The sequence below is a fragment of the Triticum urartu genome, chromosome 4, assembly GCF_003073215.2.
Source record: "Triticum urartu cultivar G1812 chromosome 4, Tu2.1, whole genome shotgun sequence".
NCBI lineage: Eukaryota > Viridiplantae > Streptophyta > Magnoliopsida > Poales > Poaceae > Triticum > Triticum urartu.
Window position 1 is genome coordinate 176,348,561 of NC_053025.1, and position 17,831 is coordinate 176,366,391.

At 54.1% G+C, this 17,831-nt stretch overlaps 1 protein-coding gene across 2 annotated transcripts in view; it reads left to right on the forward strand.

The window, feature by feature from the left end:
• LOC125551230 (paladin) overlaps positions 1 to 17,440 on the forward strand; it is a 36,519-nt gene extending 19,079 nt beyond the window's left edge. Inside the window, exons 19-20 of one of the 2 annotated variants that reach the window (XR_007302300.1) lie at positions 16,130 to 16,316; positions 17,083 to 17,440. Coding sequence is in view for 1 of the 2 variants with exons in the window: in XM_048714384.1 (XP_048570341.1) it covers positions 17,083 to 17,215 (133 nt within the window). In the remaining variant the exon portion in view is untranslated. The remainder of the gene's footprint in view (positions 1 to 16,129; positions 16,317 to 17,082) is intronic. The other variant, XM_048714384.1, reaches the window with a different exon arrangement.
• The last annotated feature ends 391 nt before the right edge of the window (positions 17,441 to 17,831 follow it).

Consider the following 17,831-nt stretch of genomic DNA (forward strand, 5'->3'; position numbering starts at 1 on the left):
AGGGTTTGCACTTTAGAGTGGAATGTATTTTCGAATTTGCCGCCACACGGTGCTCCTATGTGCCAAGAGTATTGCCATTAGATATCCACTAGCAACGTTTTACCTTATGTACTAATTGGGCTAGTGGCAACAAGCTGAGTTGACTATACATGGCTGGAGTCACCTGACGCGTTTGGCATTAGAAAAATGTTTTGGTGCTATTTTTGAAATAATGCAAGTGATCATTTACACTCATGCCAAACCTTACGGCCTTGAGAGTGAAGAGAACTCGTTCTGAAAGCGAGAGCGAGCGCATGAGACCAAACCTTACCCTCCCTCCCACTCTGTTGCTGATGTCCACCTCCCGCCGACCGCCACTTTGGCCCTAAGGATCACTTCCCTTCCCAACCCCCACTTCTGAGCTCCCCTTTCTGTAGCCATGGACCACTTGTCCAGCGGTAGCCCTGAACAGCATCACGTTCGTGAGGATCGTTGGGGCGTCAGCTTGGACTCGTCTGATGAAGATTCGCAGCGCTCCTAGCACGGCGTCACTAATGGGAAGGCCATGGCGGTGGAGGTTGCCAAGTCTCAGTGTGCGTGTTAGGGCCCTCGCTCGGAGGGTCACGTGGTGGACTCTGACAATGGCTTTGATGAGTTGGATGACCCGAACAAGGATGAAGACATGGGTGTGGAGCAGCCCAAGAGCAAGCGTTGAGATGGTGGTCGTCGTGGTAGCAAGCGCAGGTCGGCGGTGACGGGTGAAGGTCGCCACCCCGCCTTTGATGGACCGTGCCTGCTCTATATGGACCCTAACCACTGTGTCGCTGACTGTATGACAGAGCTGACATGGCAGTTTTTTGGCTCACCGGCTGGTGTCTGCACGCAACTAGATCACCAGGGAGGACTTCCACGTGGTGCAATCGGATGATCTGTCATTGGCATGACATTGGTGGGTTGTTTGAGCTCGTCATGCCGCTGGACGTCAAGACCCATGTCGCCTCGCTGTTTATCCAGATGGTTGATTACCGTTGATCGCCGCATGCAGATTTGGGAGGCGTTAGCAATGGCGATGTGCACGCGGTCAGACTTTGGTTGGTCACGAGGCGCTTCAAGTACATGCTAGGAAGACTGGATTCTCTGTTGTCGACTTGCGGCGGCGCTGCCTTCGCTCCGGGCACGTCCAATGATTGATTAGGCTAGTCCTACTTGAGATAGGTGGCATCATGGAAGATGTCGCCGCCTTCGCAGGTGGACTCGACCTCAGTCAGAAAGGGAAAAGGCCGAAGGAAGCGGGATAGGGGAAGTGGCGGGAAAAGGGGTACTACAAGCTCGCCACGTCCGCAGGGGATGCTGTGGCGACCATAAAGGTCCACATGCTGATCCACGCCATTGCGGGGTCGGAGATGCCTAGCACGTAGGTCGATCCTGCCATTGCCTTGGTCATGCTGGTTGCTCGCTCCATCGTGCACACGTATCCTTGCTTGTTTGGGGACTGTTGGTGGTTGACTTGTGTCTATGGGTTGCAGGAGGAGGACATTATCGCTTTGCTTGATGAGATGTGAGTTGCTAGCCATCCGACCAGGCCTTTGGGTTATCAGTTGGGACATGATCTACCGCAACAAGACAAGAGCGATGATAACCTCTACCCTGGCTTGATTGGAAGATTCCATCACTTCCTAAATGAATGTGAGCTCAAAGAACTGGTTGACACTACACGAGGTCCAATGAGCATGCTGCTCCCACTTTGGTAAAGCTTGACCGCGTGTATTGCATGGTGGTGGATTGGGAGGAGCTGCACCCCTGCCGCTTGCTTTGTTGTCACTTAGTTGTCTCTCCATTGTAATCTCTGACCGCTGTTCCATTCTCTTGGACTTAGGGCAGTGGTTATTCAAGTTGGCGGAGCCAGGCCGCCCTCGTCCAGAGGGACTATTAGTCAGGTCATCTGCAGTGTCAAAGGTGATTCTGCTCAACTTTCTCAGATAATGAGGGGACGACAAGTTTGCTACTAACAGTTCACGGTTCAACCGTTAATGGTGCTCCGTCCGCCCCCTCGGATTCCATGACCTTTGTCTCTGGCTTTGAAGATCCTAGGCTATTGGTATACTGAGGTGAACATGTCGCTGGCTGAGCCCTTGGCTAGTGACTGTGCTTTGCTTAATGAGGTCATGTTAGTGGGACCACACTTCCGCCTGTCTCTGCCACGCAGTCAGGATTTGATTTGCTAAATAATCTATCCTTCGGTGGTGCTATGGGCGAGGCTGAGGCCCATGCCTCCGTTCATGTAGATGTCATTAACCAGGTGGTCGTTGCTGGTGGGCCTAGGTTTGCAGATTGACGATTGCCTGAGGTCCACCTCGAATGCACAATATGAGGCCCCTTGTGGCCCTGGTTCTGTGGGACAGGACAGCGCCCTGCAAATCCGGGGATGATGCCCACGATGCTTCTGTTGGGCAGTCATCCTAGGGTAGTGCAGGCTCTGGTCGTTTACTCCATGTGAGCCCTACGCAAGGCTCAACAACCCATCTTGCCCCCGCCTGGCGTACAAAGGAAAAAGAAGTGCAGAGTATATCTGGTCGATGCTACCCCCTCTCAGAAGAGTTCTCATATCGCTAATCAGCAGATGGTCGGGCTCATGGCGGATCAGCGGGCTTAGGTCGTTGTCACCAAGCGCATCGGCCTAACAACCAAAGATCTCCCACTTTGTCAGGAGGCAATCGGTAAGATCAAAGAGATGTTTCGGAAGGAATTATCCCAGAGCGAGTCCTGGTGATGATTTGCGTGCTTTGTTCGACAAGGCCGAGTAGGAGGGTCTCCTATATCATCTGGGTTACTGCGTCCTGAGAGACTATCTTTATATGTTGATGATGTGATTGTGCTCATCAAGGCTTGTACGGACGAGGCTTATGCTGTTAATTACCTTCTTGATATGTTTGGTAGGCAAGGTTTTTGAGTCGCCGACTAATCGCCGATTAGTCGCCGACTAATCGCCTAGTCGTCGCGCCGTGACTGGCTTGCACGGGCGACTTGGCTCGCGGAGCGAGTCGCCCGACTCGCTGGCTCAACAGCGATTTTCTGTGATTAACCGCTGCGATTAGTCGATTAATTGACTTGCTGGCTCGACAGAGAGAGGGAAAGGGAGGGAGCTCGGGAGGACAGGAAGCCATGGCGCTCGCGGCCGTGACCTAGGAAGCGCCGCCGCAGCTCGCCAGCGACGCACCCCCTTCAGATCGACGGCGGCTGGACCTCCGCGGCGACGGCCGTGACCTCGAGCGAGGCTGCGGCGGCGCAGACTAAGGCGGGGGAGGAGGAGATGAAGCTGCAGGCGGGTGAGGCTGGGGAGGAGGCGGGGAGGGAGAGGAGACGGGGGAGGAGGCGCCGCCTCTCCTTGCCGGCGGCGTAGAGGAAGAAGTTCGAGGGGAGAGGCGCGGATGAAGGAGTGTGGGCTGGCAGCGCTAGGTTTAGCGAGTGGATGAGGGCCGAGGGTGGTTAGCTGGGCCGTGCTGGGCCTGTTCGGCCTGATAACTTTGCTTATCTGGCATTAATGGGCTATGCAAAGGAGGGAAACAGGTGCGGGAGTGCACTGTACTGCCATGGCGACTTGGGGCGATTAGTCCAGGTAAGTCACTGACTCAAGCCAGCAAGCCACTAGCCGCAGCCTTGGCGACTTGGCTTGACTCGGCGACTCAAAAACCTTGTTGGTAGGGCCTTTGTTGGTAGGGCCTCTGGCCTCCGATGTAATATGAGCAAGAGTTCTTTATCTCCCATCGTGGCAAGGAAATTAGTGACATCGTGTGTTGCAAAATCTGCCCTCTGCTCATCAGGTATCTTAGTCTCCTGTTGAGTCTCAAGAAAGTGTGCAAGGAACAACCTCCAGAAGTTAATTGATATTATCAGGAACAAATTGGCAGCACAGCGGACGGATTTTCTCAACCAGGGTGGTTGTTGCTAATGAGTATTAGTGCTAGTCTAGAAGTCCTTATCATGCTATGTTTCCTTCCTTGTACCCCAAGTCTTGCGTACTATATATTTGCCCCTTGGGCCATGCAATAGAGATGAGTTGCATCCATAACACTGTATTGGAGCCTAGGTATTTCTTTTAGCACACGCAACTCGTGCTTCCCTTATCCAATCTTGCACCGCCGTTGCTTTCTATTCGCCGTCCGTCTCTACTTTTCTCTACCCGCATGTTCGCGTTTTGCTCATCCCATTTGAGCAACCGCCATGTTTGGTTAACAGCCTATGCTCTTGTCTGCTCGTAATGATGGATTGTGCTGCGCCCCACTGATTTCCTGCCGGATCTGGCTGTCCTGAAGGTTGTCGCTGCTGGTCAACTCTACCACGTCGGATCTTGTTGCCCTGAAGGTCGCCGCCGCCCCAGTCAACTCTGCCACGCCGGATCCTGTTGCCTGGAAGGTCACCACCGCCCCAGTCAACTCTCCCATGCCAGATCCCGCCGCCCTGAAGGTCGCCGCTGCCCATTCAACTCTGCGTCGCCGGATTTCGCTTGGATCCCTCCCGATTTTGCCCGTGTACGTCGCTCCCTGCCAGATCCCACCCGTCCGCCGTCACCTGCTGGATGCCCGTATCTGCCCGACTTCGTCTGGATTTCAGCGCCCTCTTCCCTGATTTCATAGCGTTGGAGCCATCTCGCTTGGGGCTTCCTTGCTCGTTCAGCTTGCTTGTTTGGCTAGGTTGACTCGGCCGGGCCTCGTTCGGCTGGGCCAGGCCTTCTCGCTTGGGTCGCTGCTAGCTGCTTCCTAGTTTGGGATGAATCGATTGCTTGGTGTTTAAAAAAAAGATTATATAAAAAACAGGTACAACTCCTATGTCATCGGGCTATGTTGTCATTCCTCGTTGCCCGATTATTTTTTGATTGTACTAACTACACCGAGTTCGTTGCCTTCTTTCACATTCATATGCGTGGCATTAGTTTCTGGTGAGGTCTCCTGTCCGCCGCATCCAGTTCTTCCTGTGGCTCCTACTCGCCAACACCACAGGCTCTTGTTGCGGATGCTCCTCAAGCTGCTAAGGACGTTGCTAAGCTTGCTGATGAGACTGCGGATCATGCTTATGAGCAGTAGGTTTTGGCCTGTGAGGAGGCTCTTCCCTCTTACCGAAAAAGGCTTTCGCCTCACTTTATATATAAAGCAAACCGCCCGAGCCACAACATCCACACAAAGGTTCACACCACACGCACGCCAAATGTCAGGACACACACAAGCAAGGTAATAGGGTTAATGCTGAGGGCACAACTCAACAAGCCCTGAAAACAGAAACACAAGGCACAACAAGTAAGAGCCCAAGTGGCGGTCCAAGGGTCCTGCGCCGTGAGGAGGCCATTTGCCTAGTCTGGCTCCGGGGGTGGGGGTGGAAGAGGAGGCGCCACTCGGAAGGCCATCGCGCGAAGGTCGGTGACGAGGGTGTCGATGGCGTCCCGTTCCTGGAGGCGGCTAAGCGGCCGCCAAAGCTGCAAGTAACCACACAATTTGAAGATCACGTCAGTCGCACGTCGAAGAGGAGCCCGTTGAATGACAAGCTTATTGCGGATAGTCCAACGCGTCCAGGCAAGCACCCCAACGCACATCCACCAAATGTGGCGGTGGCGGGGGGCGGAGGCCTGGATTTCCATTTATAAGTCCGGGAAGTTGGTGTTACACCAACGACCACCGACCACATTGCGGAAGCAGGTCCACAGGAACTGAGCCGTAACATAGGAGAAGATGTGAGGGGACACATCCCATCTCCAGGGCCGTTGTGTTTCGAAACCTCAACCCCAGAGGGGAGACGACCACAAATCTACTGCCACATTTAGATTCGGATCTTCAACGGTAAGCAAATGTCCCAAATAAGGTTAAACGGCTCAGGGGCAGAGGAAGGTGCAATGGTTGGATATATGGACTTGGTCGACAATTGACCAGAGGACTCCAAGCGCCAGGACATGGAGTCGAGCGTGTTGTCCACGTCCAAAGGCTGAAGAGCAATGGACTGGAGGATGGCATCTCACGTAGCAACCTCCGGGGGACCAAAGGGGCGACAGAGTGCAAGGCGCCCTAAGTCAATAAGGGCCGCCTCGACGGAGAACTGAGGGTCAACCACGATGGAGAATAATTCCGGGAAACGGGCGGCGAGGGGGGAGTCCCCCACCCACCGGTCGAACCAGAACAACGTCGAGGAACCAGAGCCCATCGAGATGGAGGTACCAATCCGGAGGATAGGCATGAGCTGGATAACCGCCTGCCAGAACTGGAAGCCATAGGTGCGCTGGCAAAAGGTGAGAGGCTGACCGCAGAGGTATTTATTTCTAATGATGGTCAGCCAGAGTCCTTCCCCATTGGCAATCCTCCAAAGCCAACGTGTCAGGAGAGCGATGTTCATGCGCCTGGAGGACAAGATCCCGAGGCCACCCTGGTCCTTGGGTTTGCAGATGTCCGGCCAGCTGACCATATGGTATTTTTGCTACTCCCCCTCGCTAGCCCAAAAGAACCTGGACTGGTATTTGGCAATCTCCTGGTGTAGCATCTCATGTAAGCTATAGGAGCTCACGAGGAACCACAAGAGGCCGGGCAGCGAGGAGTTAATGAGGATCGTTCGGGCTGCTTTAGATAGCCACCTGCCCCTCCACGGTTCCACCCTGTGCTGCATCCTAGTTACCGCCGGGCGAAGGTCAGCAACGGTCAGTCTAGAGTCACTAATGGGGATCCCCAGGTAGGTGGTGGGGAAGGAACCCAGCCTACAATTCAGTCGGTCTGCCATGGCCTGGGCCTCCGCAGGAGAGTAAACCAAGAATCATCAGTTCGCTCTTATCGAAGTTGATCGTGAGGCCCGACATTTGTTGGAAGCAGAGGAGGAGGAACTTCAGGTTGGTGATATCGGAGGCAGAACCCTCAACCATTATGGTGTCATCTGCGTATTGCAGGAGGGAGACCCCTCCCCCTCCCACCAGATGAGGGACTACGCCCTGGATATGGCCTGCCGATTTGGCCTTATCAAGGATGGAGGCTAGGGCATCGACCACCATGTTGAACAAAAACGGGGAGAACGGATCGCCTTTGCGGACCCCACAAAGGGTGGGGAAGTAGGGTCCAATCTCGCCGTTGATGTTAATCGCGGTCCGGCCGCGGGAAACCAGTTGCATAACCCTGTTCACCCAACGGTCATCGAAGCCCTTGCGAAGCAAAACTTCCCGAAGGAAGGGCCACAGGACAGTGTCGTAGGCTTTGTGGAAGTCAAGCTTCAGGAAGACCGCCCGTAAGCGCTCGGAGCGGACTTCATGTAGCACCTCATGAAAGACCAACACCCCATCTAAAATAAACCGCTCTTTGATGAAGGCGGATTGATTGGGGTGGGTAATGGCATCCGCGAGCAGGGCCACCCTATTGGCATACCCCTTTGCCAGAATCCGAAATATCACATTGATAATGGCGATAGGGCGGAACTGGCGGATGTCTGAAGCGCCCGAAACTTTGGGGATGAGCGTGATGATCCCGTAGTTCAGGCAATCCATGCAACATAGAATTTGTCAAAGAGGGCCATGACCCCGGGCTTAATGGTCTGCCAGAATGTTCTAAAAAACTTCACTGGGAGACCATACAGCCCCAGAGCTGAGGAAGGACTCATGCCTTTGATAGCCAAGAAGACCTCCTCAGAGAACGAAGTCTAAAGGCGGCATTCGCCTCGGTCGAAACTAGCTGGTGGCCAGACCAAGTGTCGGGGGCCAGGGAGGTCCCACCCCTAGGAGGAGGGGGGGAGAATAAGGCTTTATAAAAGCCGTCAACGTGAGCACGTATATCCGAATGACAGTGGAGAGGGGTGTCACCGTCCCAGAGGCAATGGATGGAGTTACGGCGTCTCCGCCCATTGGCGATCGCCTGGAAGTAAGCCGTGTTGGCATCTCCGCGGAGGACCCACCGTTGGGTGCTGCAAAGCCGACAGTACGCTTCTTCATCGGTGTAGATAACCGAGAGCTGGTCCTCAAGATCATATCTCAGCATCCACTCATAGGGGAAATCCCGGAAGTGTCGACGTGGGTGTCGAGGGCTTGAATAGCCGACAGGAGGGCCTTCTTGTGATTGCGGAGGTCCCGGCCCAGGGTTGCGCCCATCCCTTCATTAACTGGCCGACAAGCTTGGCGCAAAGCTGCCATGAGTCCACCGCGGAGAGGGAGCGCTGGGGAGTTGTCCGGGCAGCGGCCCATTGAGAGCCGACCGCCTCCACACACCCCCCCCTGGTTGAGCCAAAATAGCTCAAAGCGGAACCGGGGAGGGGTGGGAGGCCGATCGTCCGAGGAGGATAGGAGGGGGATGTGGTCGGAACCAATCCGGGTAATCGCGCGAAGCGAGGCAAGAGGGCATCGGAGCTCCCACTCTCGGGAGACAAGGACGCGATCCAGAACGGAGCGAGCGGGCCGGCTTGACGGTTTGTCCAGTTAAACCTGACACCCGTCCTATCTAGCTCGCGGGGGAGGTTGAGTAGGTCGTTGTTCTTCTCCCCGGGAGATCTGATGAGATTAAAGTCTCCACCGACCACCACTGGCAGTAGGGTGACAGAGACCTTCCTCTGAAGTTTGTCTAGGAAGGCCGACTAGCGACGGTGATCGGCCAGCCCGTAAACAATCACGACCTCCCATTTGAAGTTGAGAGCCCGTTCGAAGACCTCCATACTAACATAGAATTCACCCTATCCATGCCCCCCACCTCGAAGGTGGCATCCTTCACGCCTAAAAAACCTGGCACCTGTCCTATCTAGCTCGCGGAGGCCAAGGTCCGTGATGTAGTCATTGAACTTCTGCATGCGGGGGAGGTTGAGTAGGTTGTTGTTCTTCTCTCCGGGAGATCTGATGAGGTTAAAGTCTCCACCGACCACCGCTGGCAGTAGGGTGACAGAGACCTTCCTCCGAAGTTCGTCTAGGAAGGCCGACGAGCGACGATGATCGGCCAGCCCGTAAACAATCATGACCTCCCATTTGAAGTTGAGAGCCCGTTCGAAGACCGCCATACTAACATAGAATTCACCTCTATCCACGTCCCCCACCTCGAAGGTGGCATCCTTCACGCCTAAAAGGATGCCACCTGAATGGCTGATGGTCCCAAAAGGGAGCCAATGCCAGGCAAACAGGTGGGGACTAAGGCCGTCGAGCTCGTGCAGGGAGAACTCCGTATGCATGGTTTCATGGATGGCTATAATGTCGATGTGTTCGTCTCGCATGTATTCGATTAATTGGCGGCGCCGGCCATCATGGCCAAAGCCGCGGATGTTGCAAAAGAGGATCCGCATCAAGGCGACATAGGGGGGCTGCTTGACCCCAAAACACGGGAGGCACTCTGAGCCCGGAGGGTAGCAGTGCATGAGCGGGTGCGACCACGGATCTCCTCCTCGGGGACTGTTGGGGGCGCCGTAGCTGTGGGATTGGCCACGTCGGTCGGCTCCGTGGTGGTGCGGAGGAGGCGCACTCGAGATTCAGCAAGTTTGCCATCAAGGATTTCGCGGGCGCGAATTGCCTCAATCTGCTCTTAAGGGGGGACCAACCTCCCCCCTGAAGATGATGGCCGAGTCGGCGACCACCTTAGCGAGGTGGCCGAGGGGAATAGCCTCAAGTGCGGAGAAAGAACAACTGGGAGGGATGTCGTTCGAACCTGACTTGAGGTTCCTGGCCGCCGCCCGGAGCTCGGCACGCTCGGGGATGGACGGAGCTGGGAAGTCGGACAGGCGAGCGGTGTCAATGCGGGCACTGCGCCGGGAAGCAGTCACTGGCGTCTTAAGTGGATCGGGTCCGCCTGGCGTATGCCACAGTCCGCGGCGGGTGCAAGGCGACGGGGGTGGTCACCACGTCGGGCACCGCTGTGGTTAGCAGCATTGGAGAGGCGAGTGGGTCATCAGCGGCTGGTCGGGAAGATGGCGGCGCGACGATCTCAGGCAGGGGGGAACCCAAGGCCATCAAAGCCAGCCCATCCGCGAAGGGGGGCGCAGTCGGAGCTGGGTGGGGCGACCCGTCGCGGTCCCCAGCAGGAGGCGGCTCCAGGAGGAACGACCCGTCAGTCATCGGAGGGGCCGGCCGCAAGAAGGTGAGGGTGGCGGGCTCGGCGACACCGAGCTGAGGGCAGTGTCAGCGCACGGAGATCTTGGAGAGGATGCTGGGAGGACGAGGAGGCCCATGTTGGAGATGTCGCTCACCTCCTCTGGCACGACAGGGGAGGGGGGCTGTCGACAGGAGAGCAAGCCCGGCGTCGGGTACAGCTGAGCAGGACCGCCCGGTCCCGGAGCCTTCACGGCCTGGAGGGGGGTTGGAGGGCTCGCGGGAGGGAGAGCGGGAGTGCTCAGACAACTCGTCATCGTCCTCCGTGTCATCGTTGCGCGAAGGGCGGGGGCGCTGGTGATGGGAGTCGCCATCGCCACCCGGACCACCCCCAGAGTGGCCATCATCGGAGTATCAGGGCGGCCGACGTGGTTGGGCGGCTCAGGGTAGATCTTGAGGTTGAAGCCTTGGTCGTTGAAGAAGATGCAGACGGTGGCACGAAGCTTGGAGGAGTCCAGGGATTTCACTCGGACTTCCTCCTCCTTGCGAAGCGAGAGCTCATCGACCACCACCACCTTGCCGATGATCTTGGACATATTGCGGATCACCCGCTCGGACCGGGCGATGTGGGGAAGGCCGGCGATGAGGATCCAAGCCGTGTCCAGAACCGCCACCGCCTTGGGGTCCCATTTCGGCTCGGAGATGTCCACCACCAGCTGGTTGAGGACCAAGGTGATGTTGCCACTGCGGGTGCAGTACCCCATGCTGATGGCGTCGGGGAAGATCACCGAGAACACGTTGGAGGAGGTCGGGGCTACGCCAATCCCACATGCAACGGCACAGGTGGTTGAGCTCGGCCTCGATCATCTCTAGGGACACGACACCCTCCCCCATGACGGTGACGATTGCCTGAAGCGAAGGGGAAGGGGGAGGGGGATGTCCGGCACCTTGATGTGGAAGAAGCCTAAGCCCTCAATGCCGTGTCCATACATCATGGTCTCCTTGGAGACCGGACGGTCCGGACAAAGGGCCGCGGGGTGGCCGGAGTCGTTGCACAGGTAGCACATCGGCGGGTTGGGGCAAGCGACCTGAAAGTGGCCAGCGATCCCACAATTGAAGCACGGAGGAGGGTCCCGTGAGGTACCGGAACCCGAGGGCGGAGCAGCCGCGGGGGGCGGGCACACGAGCTGGAACAAGAGGGGGGACACGGGCGCGGCACATTACGGGGCGGCCCGCGGCGACATCATCCGCCTCGGCGATGTCGGCCCAGATCACCCGCGCCGGGGACGGGGGGACGAAGACCGGGGGGGGGGGGGGGGGGGGGGGGGGGGGGGGGGGGGGGGGGGGGGCAGCGGAGGCTTCAACGGCGGCGGCGCCACTCGGCGGGAGGGACGGGCGGCGAGGAAGCGGCCGCGCCCGAGCCCGAGGGTCGCCAGAGCCAGGGTCGTCCATTCGTCGGTCTCTGTTTGCTTACAGTGGTGGCTGTCTTACAGTGGTGGCTGTCCCCACTTCCAGTGTTCTCCCTCAGTTTTCCTCTTAGTTTATGGGCCTCGCTACAGTCTTCGAGGTGTGGACATGTTTTTGCCAGCGCTATCAACCCTTTGGTGATGCGTTGTACCTGTTTGTCGTTTGCCAGCAGCATGCTCTTCAGCACGGTGACTCCACCGTTGATGATTCCTACGCATAGAGTTCTACTATCTAGCGCCGGCTTGACTCTCTTCACTGCTGGTTGTCGTACTTGCCAATGTTGCCAGGCTGTGTGGTCAGCCTTGGAGTTTCATCGTGTCTGTGAGTTCTTGTCTCAGCTTCATAAGGAGTTTGAGCCATAGTGTGCTGAGTTGTTTGCTCGTGGCTGTATTTCATGAGATACGGGCGGAGGAGACTTGCCTTTATGGGGCAGGTTTACTTGATATTCCCTCTGTGCTCTCTTTCTACGCCGTCTGCTATACCGTTTTCCCCCCGCTCCAGTGCTCCACCACTCCACTCCTCCTGCTGGCGAGGATCGCTCTTGTACTCATTGTGGCTACTACAAGGACGGTCACCTCGAGCTTGATTGGTTCAGGCTCTTGAAGAAGCGACATCTACACTAGGCGCGCACAACAACTTCAGGGATTTGTCCTTGACTCAGCAGAATATTGTGCAACTTAAACGTCTGCTTGCAACTTCGGGTTCTAAACCAATAGGTTCTATCGGTCTTGTTGCTGACTCTTCTAGCTCAGAGAGACCACCCACTTCACAGTTAGGAGCACAACACAAGAGCTTTGCTTGGTTTTGGCCTTCGTCTCTATGATTTTTCTTTCGCTGCCATCGCATCTATAGTCTAGTATGTGCTATCTAGTTTTCTGTATTTTCGCTGCGTCCACCAAGACTGTTGCTCTTTTTCGTGTTTCTCATGTCATGCGAGTTCACCATACCTTATCCGTTAGCCTTTTGTCCTTGTCCTTTCTATAGGATTTTTGTGGCCTCCTTTTGAATTGTCGATCTACACCCATTCTCTTGCCGTCGAGCTTCTTTCGCCGCCGGTTTTCCTGGGCTATGGTTTTTTGCACAATGTTTCATTCTCTTGATGTACCATTTTCTTTTGACAACCCATCTTCTCTTGTATCTTCTACCGATGAGGTGTCTTCCTCTGATGCGACATCTTGTTTGTTGTTTATCCCCTTTGGCTTGACTCAACAGGTTTTTAAGACTCTTCATGCTGCGGCGAAACTGTCAAGACGTGGATTACGGAGTATTAGTATTAGTCTAGGAGTCCTTATTAGGCTGTGTTTCCTTCCTTGTACCGCAAGTCTTGTGTACTATATACTCCCTCCATTCCTAAATATAGGTCTTTTAGAGATTTCAATAAGAACTATATATGGATGTATATAGACATATTTTAGAGTGTAGATCCACTCATTTTGCTCCGTATTTAGTTTGCATTGAATCTCTACGAAGACTTATATTTAGGAGTGGAGGGAGTATTTATTAGGCTATGCATCCTTCCTTGTACTCCAAGTCTTGTGCACTATATATTTGCCCCTTGGGCTTTGCAATAGAGATAAGTTGCACCCATAACGGTTGTCTTATCCTTGTGCAAGCCATGCTCACCGCACCGCTGCACCCATCTTTCATCTTATCTCTGTTGATCCCCCTACCGTGGGTCTTCAAGGCTATTGACAAGATTCGTAGAGTCTTCTTTCAGAAAGGAACGGATGCCTTTGCGGGTGGGCATTGTTTGGTCAGTTGGAAGGTGATCTGTAGGCCAAAGTGAGCCGGTGGCCTCGGCATGCTTGACCTATAAATCATGTGTAGAGCCTTCAATCTGCGCTGGGAGTGGAGGTCGTATGGCTGCTGACATTCCTTGGCGTTACTACGGCGCCTCACCGGAGGTTTAAGAAAAGGATCTGTTCAATGCTGCAGCAAAGGTTGTGGTTGGCAACGGCGAACACACCTACTTCTGATGCGTTAAGTGACTTAATGGTGTTTTCCTGGGCATGGTCGCACCGTAGATTGTCAACCTGATCGCCCCCTCAGAAAGGCGTCAAGGTGTTATGTGGCTGCTAGAAAGAGGGCGCGAGAGGGCCGGCCGGGGGCCTTTTTTGCCCACGGCCGATCAAGAGGGAAGGGATTTCCTTCTTAATTCTTGCTTGATTAGATTGATACATCTCCTCCCCTTATATAGAGAGGTTTACTTGACTCTCCAGCAAGGCTTACTTAACCCCTAAGCAAGCGACCCTTGTCTCTAATTAACCCTAAGACTAACGGGCTATACCACCAGCCTAGGCCCATCAGGCCCATTACGTACTCTAACACTACACCCCACCTGGACATGCAGCTTGTCCTCGAGCTGCAACCTAACCAACTTATAACCATGACTCGACGCAACACAAACCTAACACCTAAAAACAAGCCTTTTACATCTCGGCTTGTTTTATTACTCTCAACCTGAAATGGACTGGGACGCTTTATTTTGGACCCCTGTACATAAAGTGGACACTATCCGCACATCGGACGTGCATGTGTACAGCCACCTGGATCCCGTGGACACCATCTGGACAAAAGGAGTGCATGTGTATGGCCACCTGGAAGTGGTCGCACAGAGGCGCGCTCGCGGCGGCCGGCGGCGGAATGCAGTGGCGCTAAACGCTGCGCTCCTGTCGGTGACACCATGCCTTCTCCCCGCCGGACAGCTGTTGGTCTGCACCGCACAGAGAAGAGTGGAGGGCTTTCGATGTCATAGACTTTGAGGTTGCCCCCCAACCGAAGATGGAGAATGGTGAGGAGGGGTGCGCCCCCCAACCGCCGATGTCGTAGACTTTGAGGTCGCTGTCCGTGGGGAAAACAGCATGCCCGCCGCCCGGAAAAGCGCATGCCCAAGATCCCCGATGCAACGGACGAGATCGAGGTCCTTTGCGCAGTGAAGCGCAACTGGGAGGAGCGGCAGCTGCAGACCACGCATCTCCCGCACACGCCGACGCGCTAGGAGGCCGCGCACAGCAGCCTGCAGCCTCACCGCCGCCGACACGTGGTGGGTAGTGATCCAAGCCGGGAGCGGTGACGGCGACGGTGGGAACTTGATCTGCTGGATGGGACGCCCTGGGACGGCGGCAACGCTGATGAGAACGAGATCGTCGCAGTCCCGTCGTAGGGCATCCCATACTGGTACGAGATGACCGGCGCCCTGGTCGCGTCCGAGGGCGGCAGCGGCGGGGGTAGCTGCTGTTGGTGTGGCGGCGGAGGAGGTGGCTGCTGGGGATGCGGCTGGGGGCATAGGGCCTGACGAGGAAGGCCCTGATGCCCGTCACAGCCTGCCGTAATTCCAGGATTGCGGCTGTCATCTGCTCCGGGGTGAGGACAAGGGCGGACGACGCTGGGGCAGAGGGTGCAATTGCCCCTGAGGACGCCATCACGCGCAATGCCGGCGCGCCTGCTGTGTGGGGCAGCAGCGCCGATGAAGACGCTAGTGGCGGCGGGTAGGTGTGCGGCGGCGGCGGGTGGGAAGAACTCTGTGGAGGGCTGGACATGATCGAATCCGGGAAAGCTGATATCAAATTGTTATGTGGCTGCTAGAAGGAGGGCGCGAAAGGGCCGGCCGGGGGCCTTTTTTGCCCACGTCCAGGCAAGAGGGAAGGGATTTCCTTCTTAATTCTTGCTTGATTAGATTGATACATCTCTTCCCCTTATATGGAGAGTTTAATTGACTCCCCAGCAAGGCTTACTTGACCCCTAAGCAAGCGACCCTTATCTCTAATTAATCCTAAGACTAACAGGCTATACCGCCAGCCCAGACCCATTAGGCCCATTACGTACTCTAACACGAGGCCTTGCTTGATCCGGCTTGGTTAAAAGACATAAGGGGCACCTTAACATCCGTGCTTATCTTCAATTACTCGAGCTCTGGGAAAGAGTTTGCGGTTTAATCTCCACCCGGAGCACAAAGATAGCTGGTCATGATCGTGGGAGCCTGTCAGGAACCTGACCTTGGGCAACGCCAGCCACCTCGGATATGGGAGGAGGCTAGGACCTCTTTATAAGGGAGAGTGCCACACTCATCTAGATCGGTCTTTTGGGATGTGATAGGCTCTCCGCTTGTAGTGGAGTGTCCGATGCGCATCAGAAACGTTCGATCATATGCCGATGGACCGGGAGCTGAGCTTGAGTTGCTAACAAGTGGTATCAGAGCTGGGCCCCATGCCACCCTAAGGGGGGCTTCCCTAGGGAGGGGGGTGGGGTGTCAGGAACCTGACCTTGGGCAACGCTAGTGACTTTAGTCCCACCCGGATATGGGAAGAGGCTAGGATCTCCTTATAAGGGAGAGTGTCACACTCCCTTCACGCTGGTCTTTTGAGATGTGATGGACTCTCCGCTTATAGTGGAGTGTCCAATGCGCACCTGAAACATCCGATCGTATGCCGATGGATCGGGAACTGGGCCTGGGTTGCTAACAGAGCCTAGCAGTAATTTCTTGGTCATGTCCGTCTATGCGGTGCACTTTGCCGCTTCCTCTAGGAGCAGCTTCGATGAGGTCATTTGGAAGGCTAAAGCCCCGCTCAAGTGCAAGCTCCACCTTTGGCTTGTGTCGTGCAAGAGAATCTGGACGACTGATCGCCTTGCCAAGAGAGGTCTCCCTCATAACAAGCAATTTTCCATGTGCAGTTTCGTGCCTGAGGACTGCAGTCATCTCTTCGCTGCTGCACCGTCACCAATATAGTTTGGAACTCCATCCTCCAATGGGCTAACTTACAGGCGTTTGTCCCCACCATGGACCAGGGCCTCGTGTCATGGTGGATCGCTGCTAGGGAAGCTTACCACGGCAAGGACAGGAAGAGGCTTGATTGTCGTGGTAGAAAGGAATGCTTGTGTTTTTTAAAGTACTTTATTGTGATCTGTGCCATAACTTGGTATTATAATTTGCATAAACCACACAGTTATATAAAGTAAACCATGATGTTACTTAAGTTGTATCTGCAAGTTTTGTGGGTGCTTCTACTGCCTACTTCATGCCAATAGGTTATTTTATAAGCAAGTATCGTGGATTTAGTACAAAGTTGTTATTTTAGGATGGAGGGAGTACTATTTTATGACATCCAAGAATGTGATCACTTTGGGACTCTGTTCTAGCTTTCTGTTTGGTTAGTAAGTGTTGCATGGTCAAAAAGAAGATTATACAAAGTGTTATCTCCATAACTAAATATAAGATGTTTTTGAACTGCAAAAACATCATATATCTAGTAACAGAGGTAGTACTCCCTCCGTCCGAAAATACTTGTCATCAAAATAGATAAAAAGGGATATATCTAGAACTAAAATACATCTAGATACATCCCCTTTTATTCATTTTGATGACAAGTATTTCCGGACGGAGGGAGTACTAAATAACATGCAGTAGTAGCAGTTGTGACACAGGGGATTTCGGAATTGACTAGTGTGGAAGCTATTTTTGTTTGCATTGTTTTGACTTTTAGCGTAATCCTAGACGTGCATTGTTGAATTTAATATATTTAGCTAGTCTCTCTGTCTGAAAATATAAGACGTTTTTTGACACTGGAGTACATGTTTTTAAATGTTGGCCTTATTAGTTTTCTGACTCTAAACTAATGCAATTGCAGGCGTTACTTCTTTCTGATAACATTTAGGTCCTACGTCCATTGTACATCCTTGCATGAAGTAACATTTGCGTCATGGATGGAGGCTAGGCCTGAACTCGGCCACCTCTGCGATAACTTAAAGCTGGATAGATAGTGGTCATTATTTTGGAGCCCGGGGTATCTTGGGACTGGTGGACACGTGGACTCACCATTTCTGGACCTGAGAAGGTGGTACTAAAAGCGATGAGTAAGGAGTAAAGATAATTTGGAGGGGGTATGTATTGGCCGAAAGAGGGGCATTGTATTGAAAATTAACAGAGGCAAGCATGTATGTGTATATATTTATATATTTATATATTGTCAAGCTTAAGTTGGACTAGGACAGTAAAGTTGAGCTTTCCGATCTACTCCCTCTGTCCGGTAATGTAAGACGCCATTTAACACTACACTAGTATAAAAAAAACACCCTACATTATGGGACAGAGGGAGTACATGTTTTTCACTGCTTCCAAATTATAGTCTGTCATTTAGATGCATGGCCTTGTTTTGCTCAACAAACTGGACTTTAGGAGCTCTTCCTGTACTTTTTTTATATGCTCCTTGGGTAATATTTATGGATTGGCCATCTGTAAATTACGTGAACCTGCTTTTCATAACAGATTTATTTTCCTGTCGTGATCTGAAAATAAGAGAGGGCTCACTTATGCATAATATTGAACTTGTCATAGGACGTCTGATTGGAAGCATGGCCAGACGTTGCTTCATTGGTG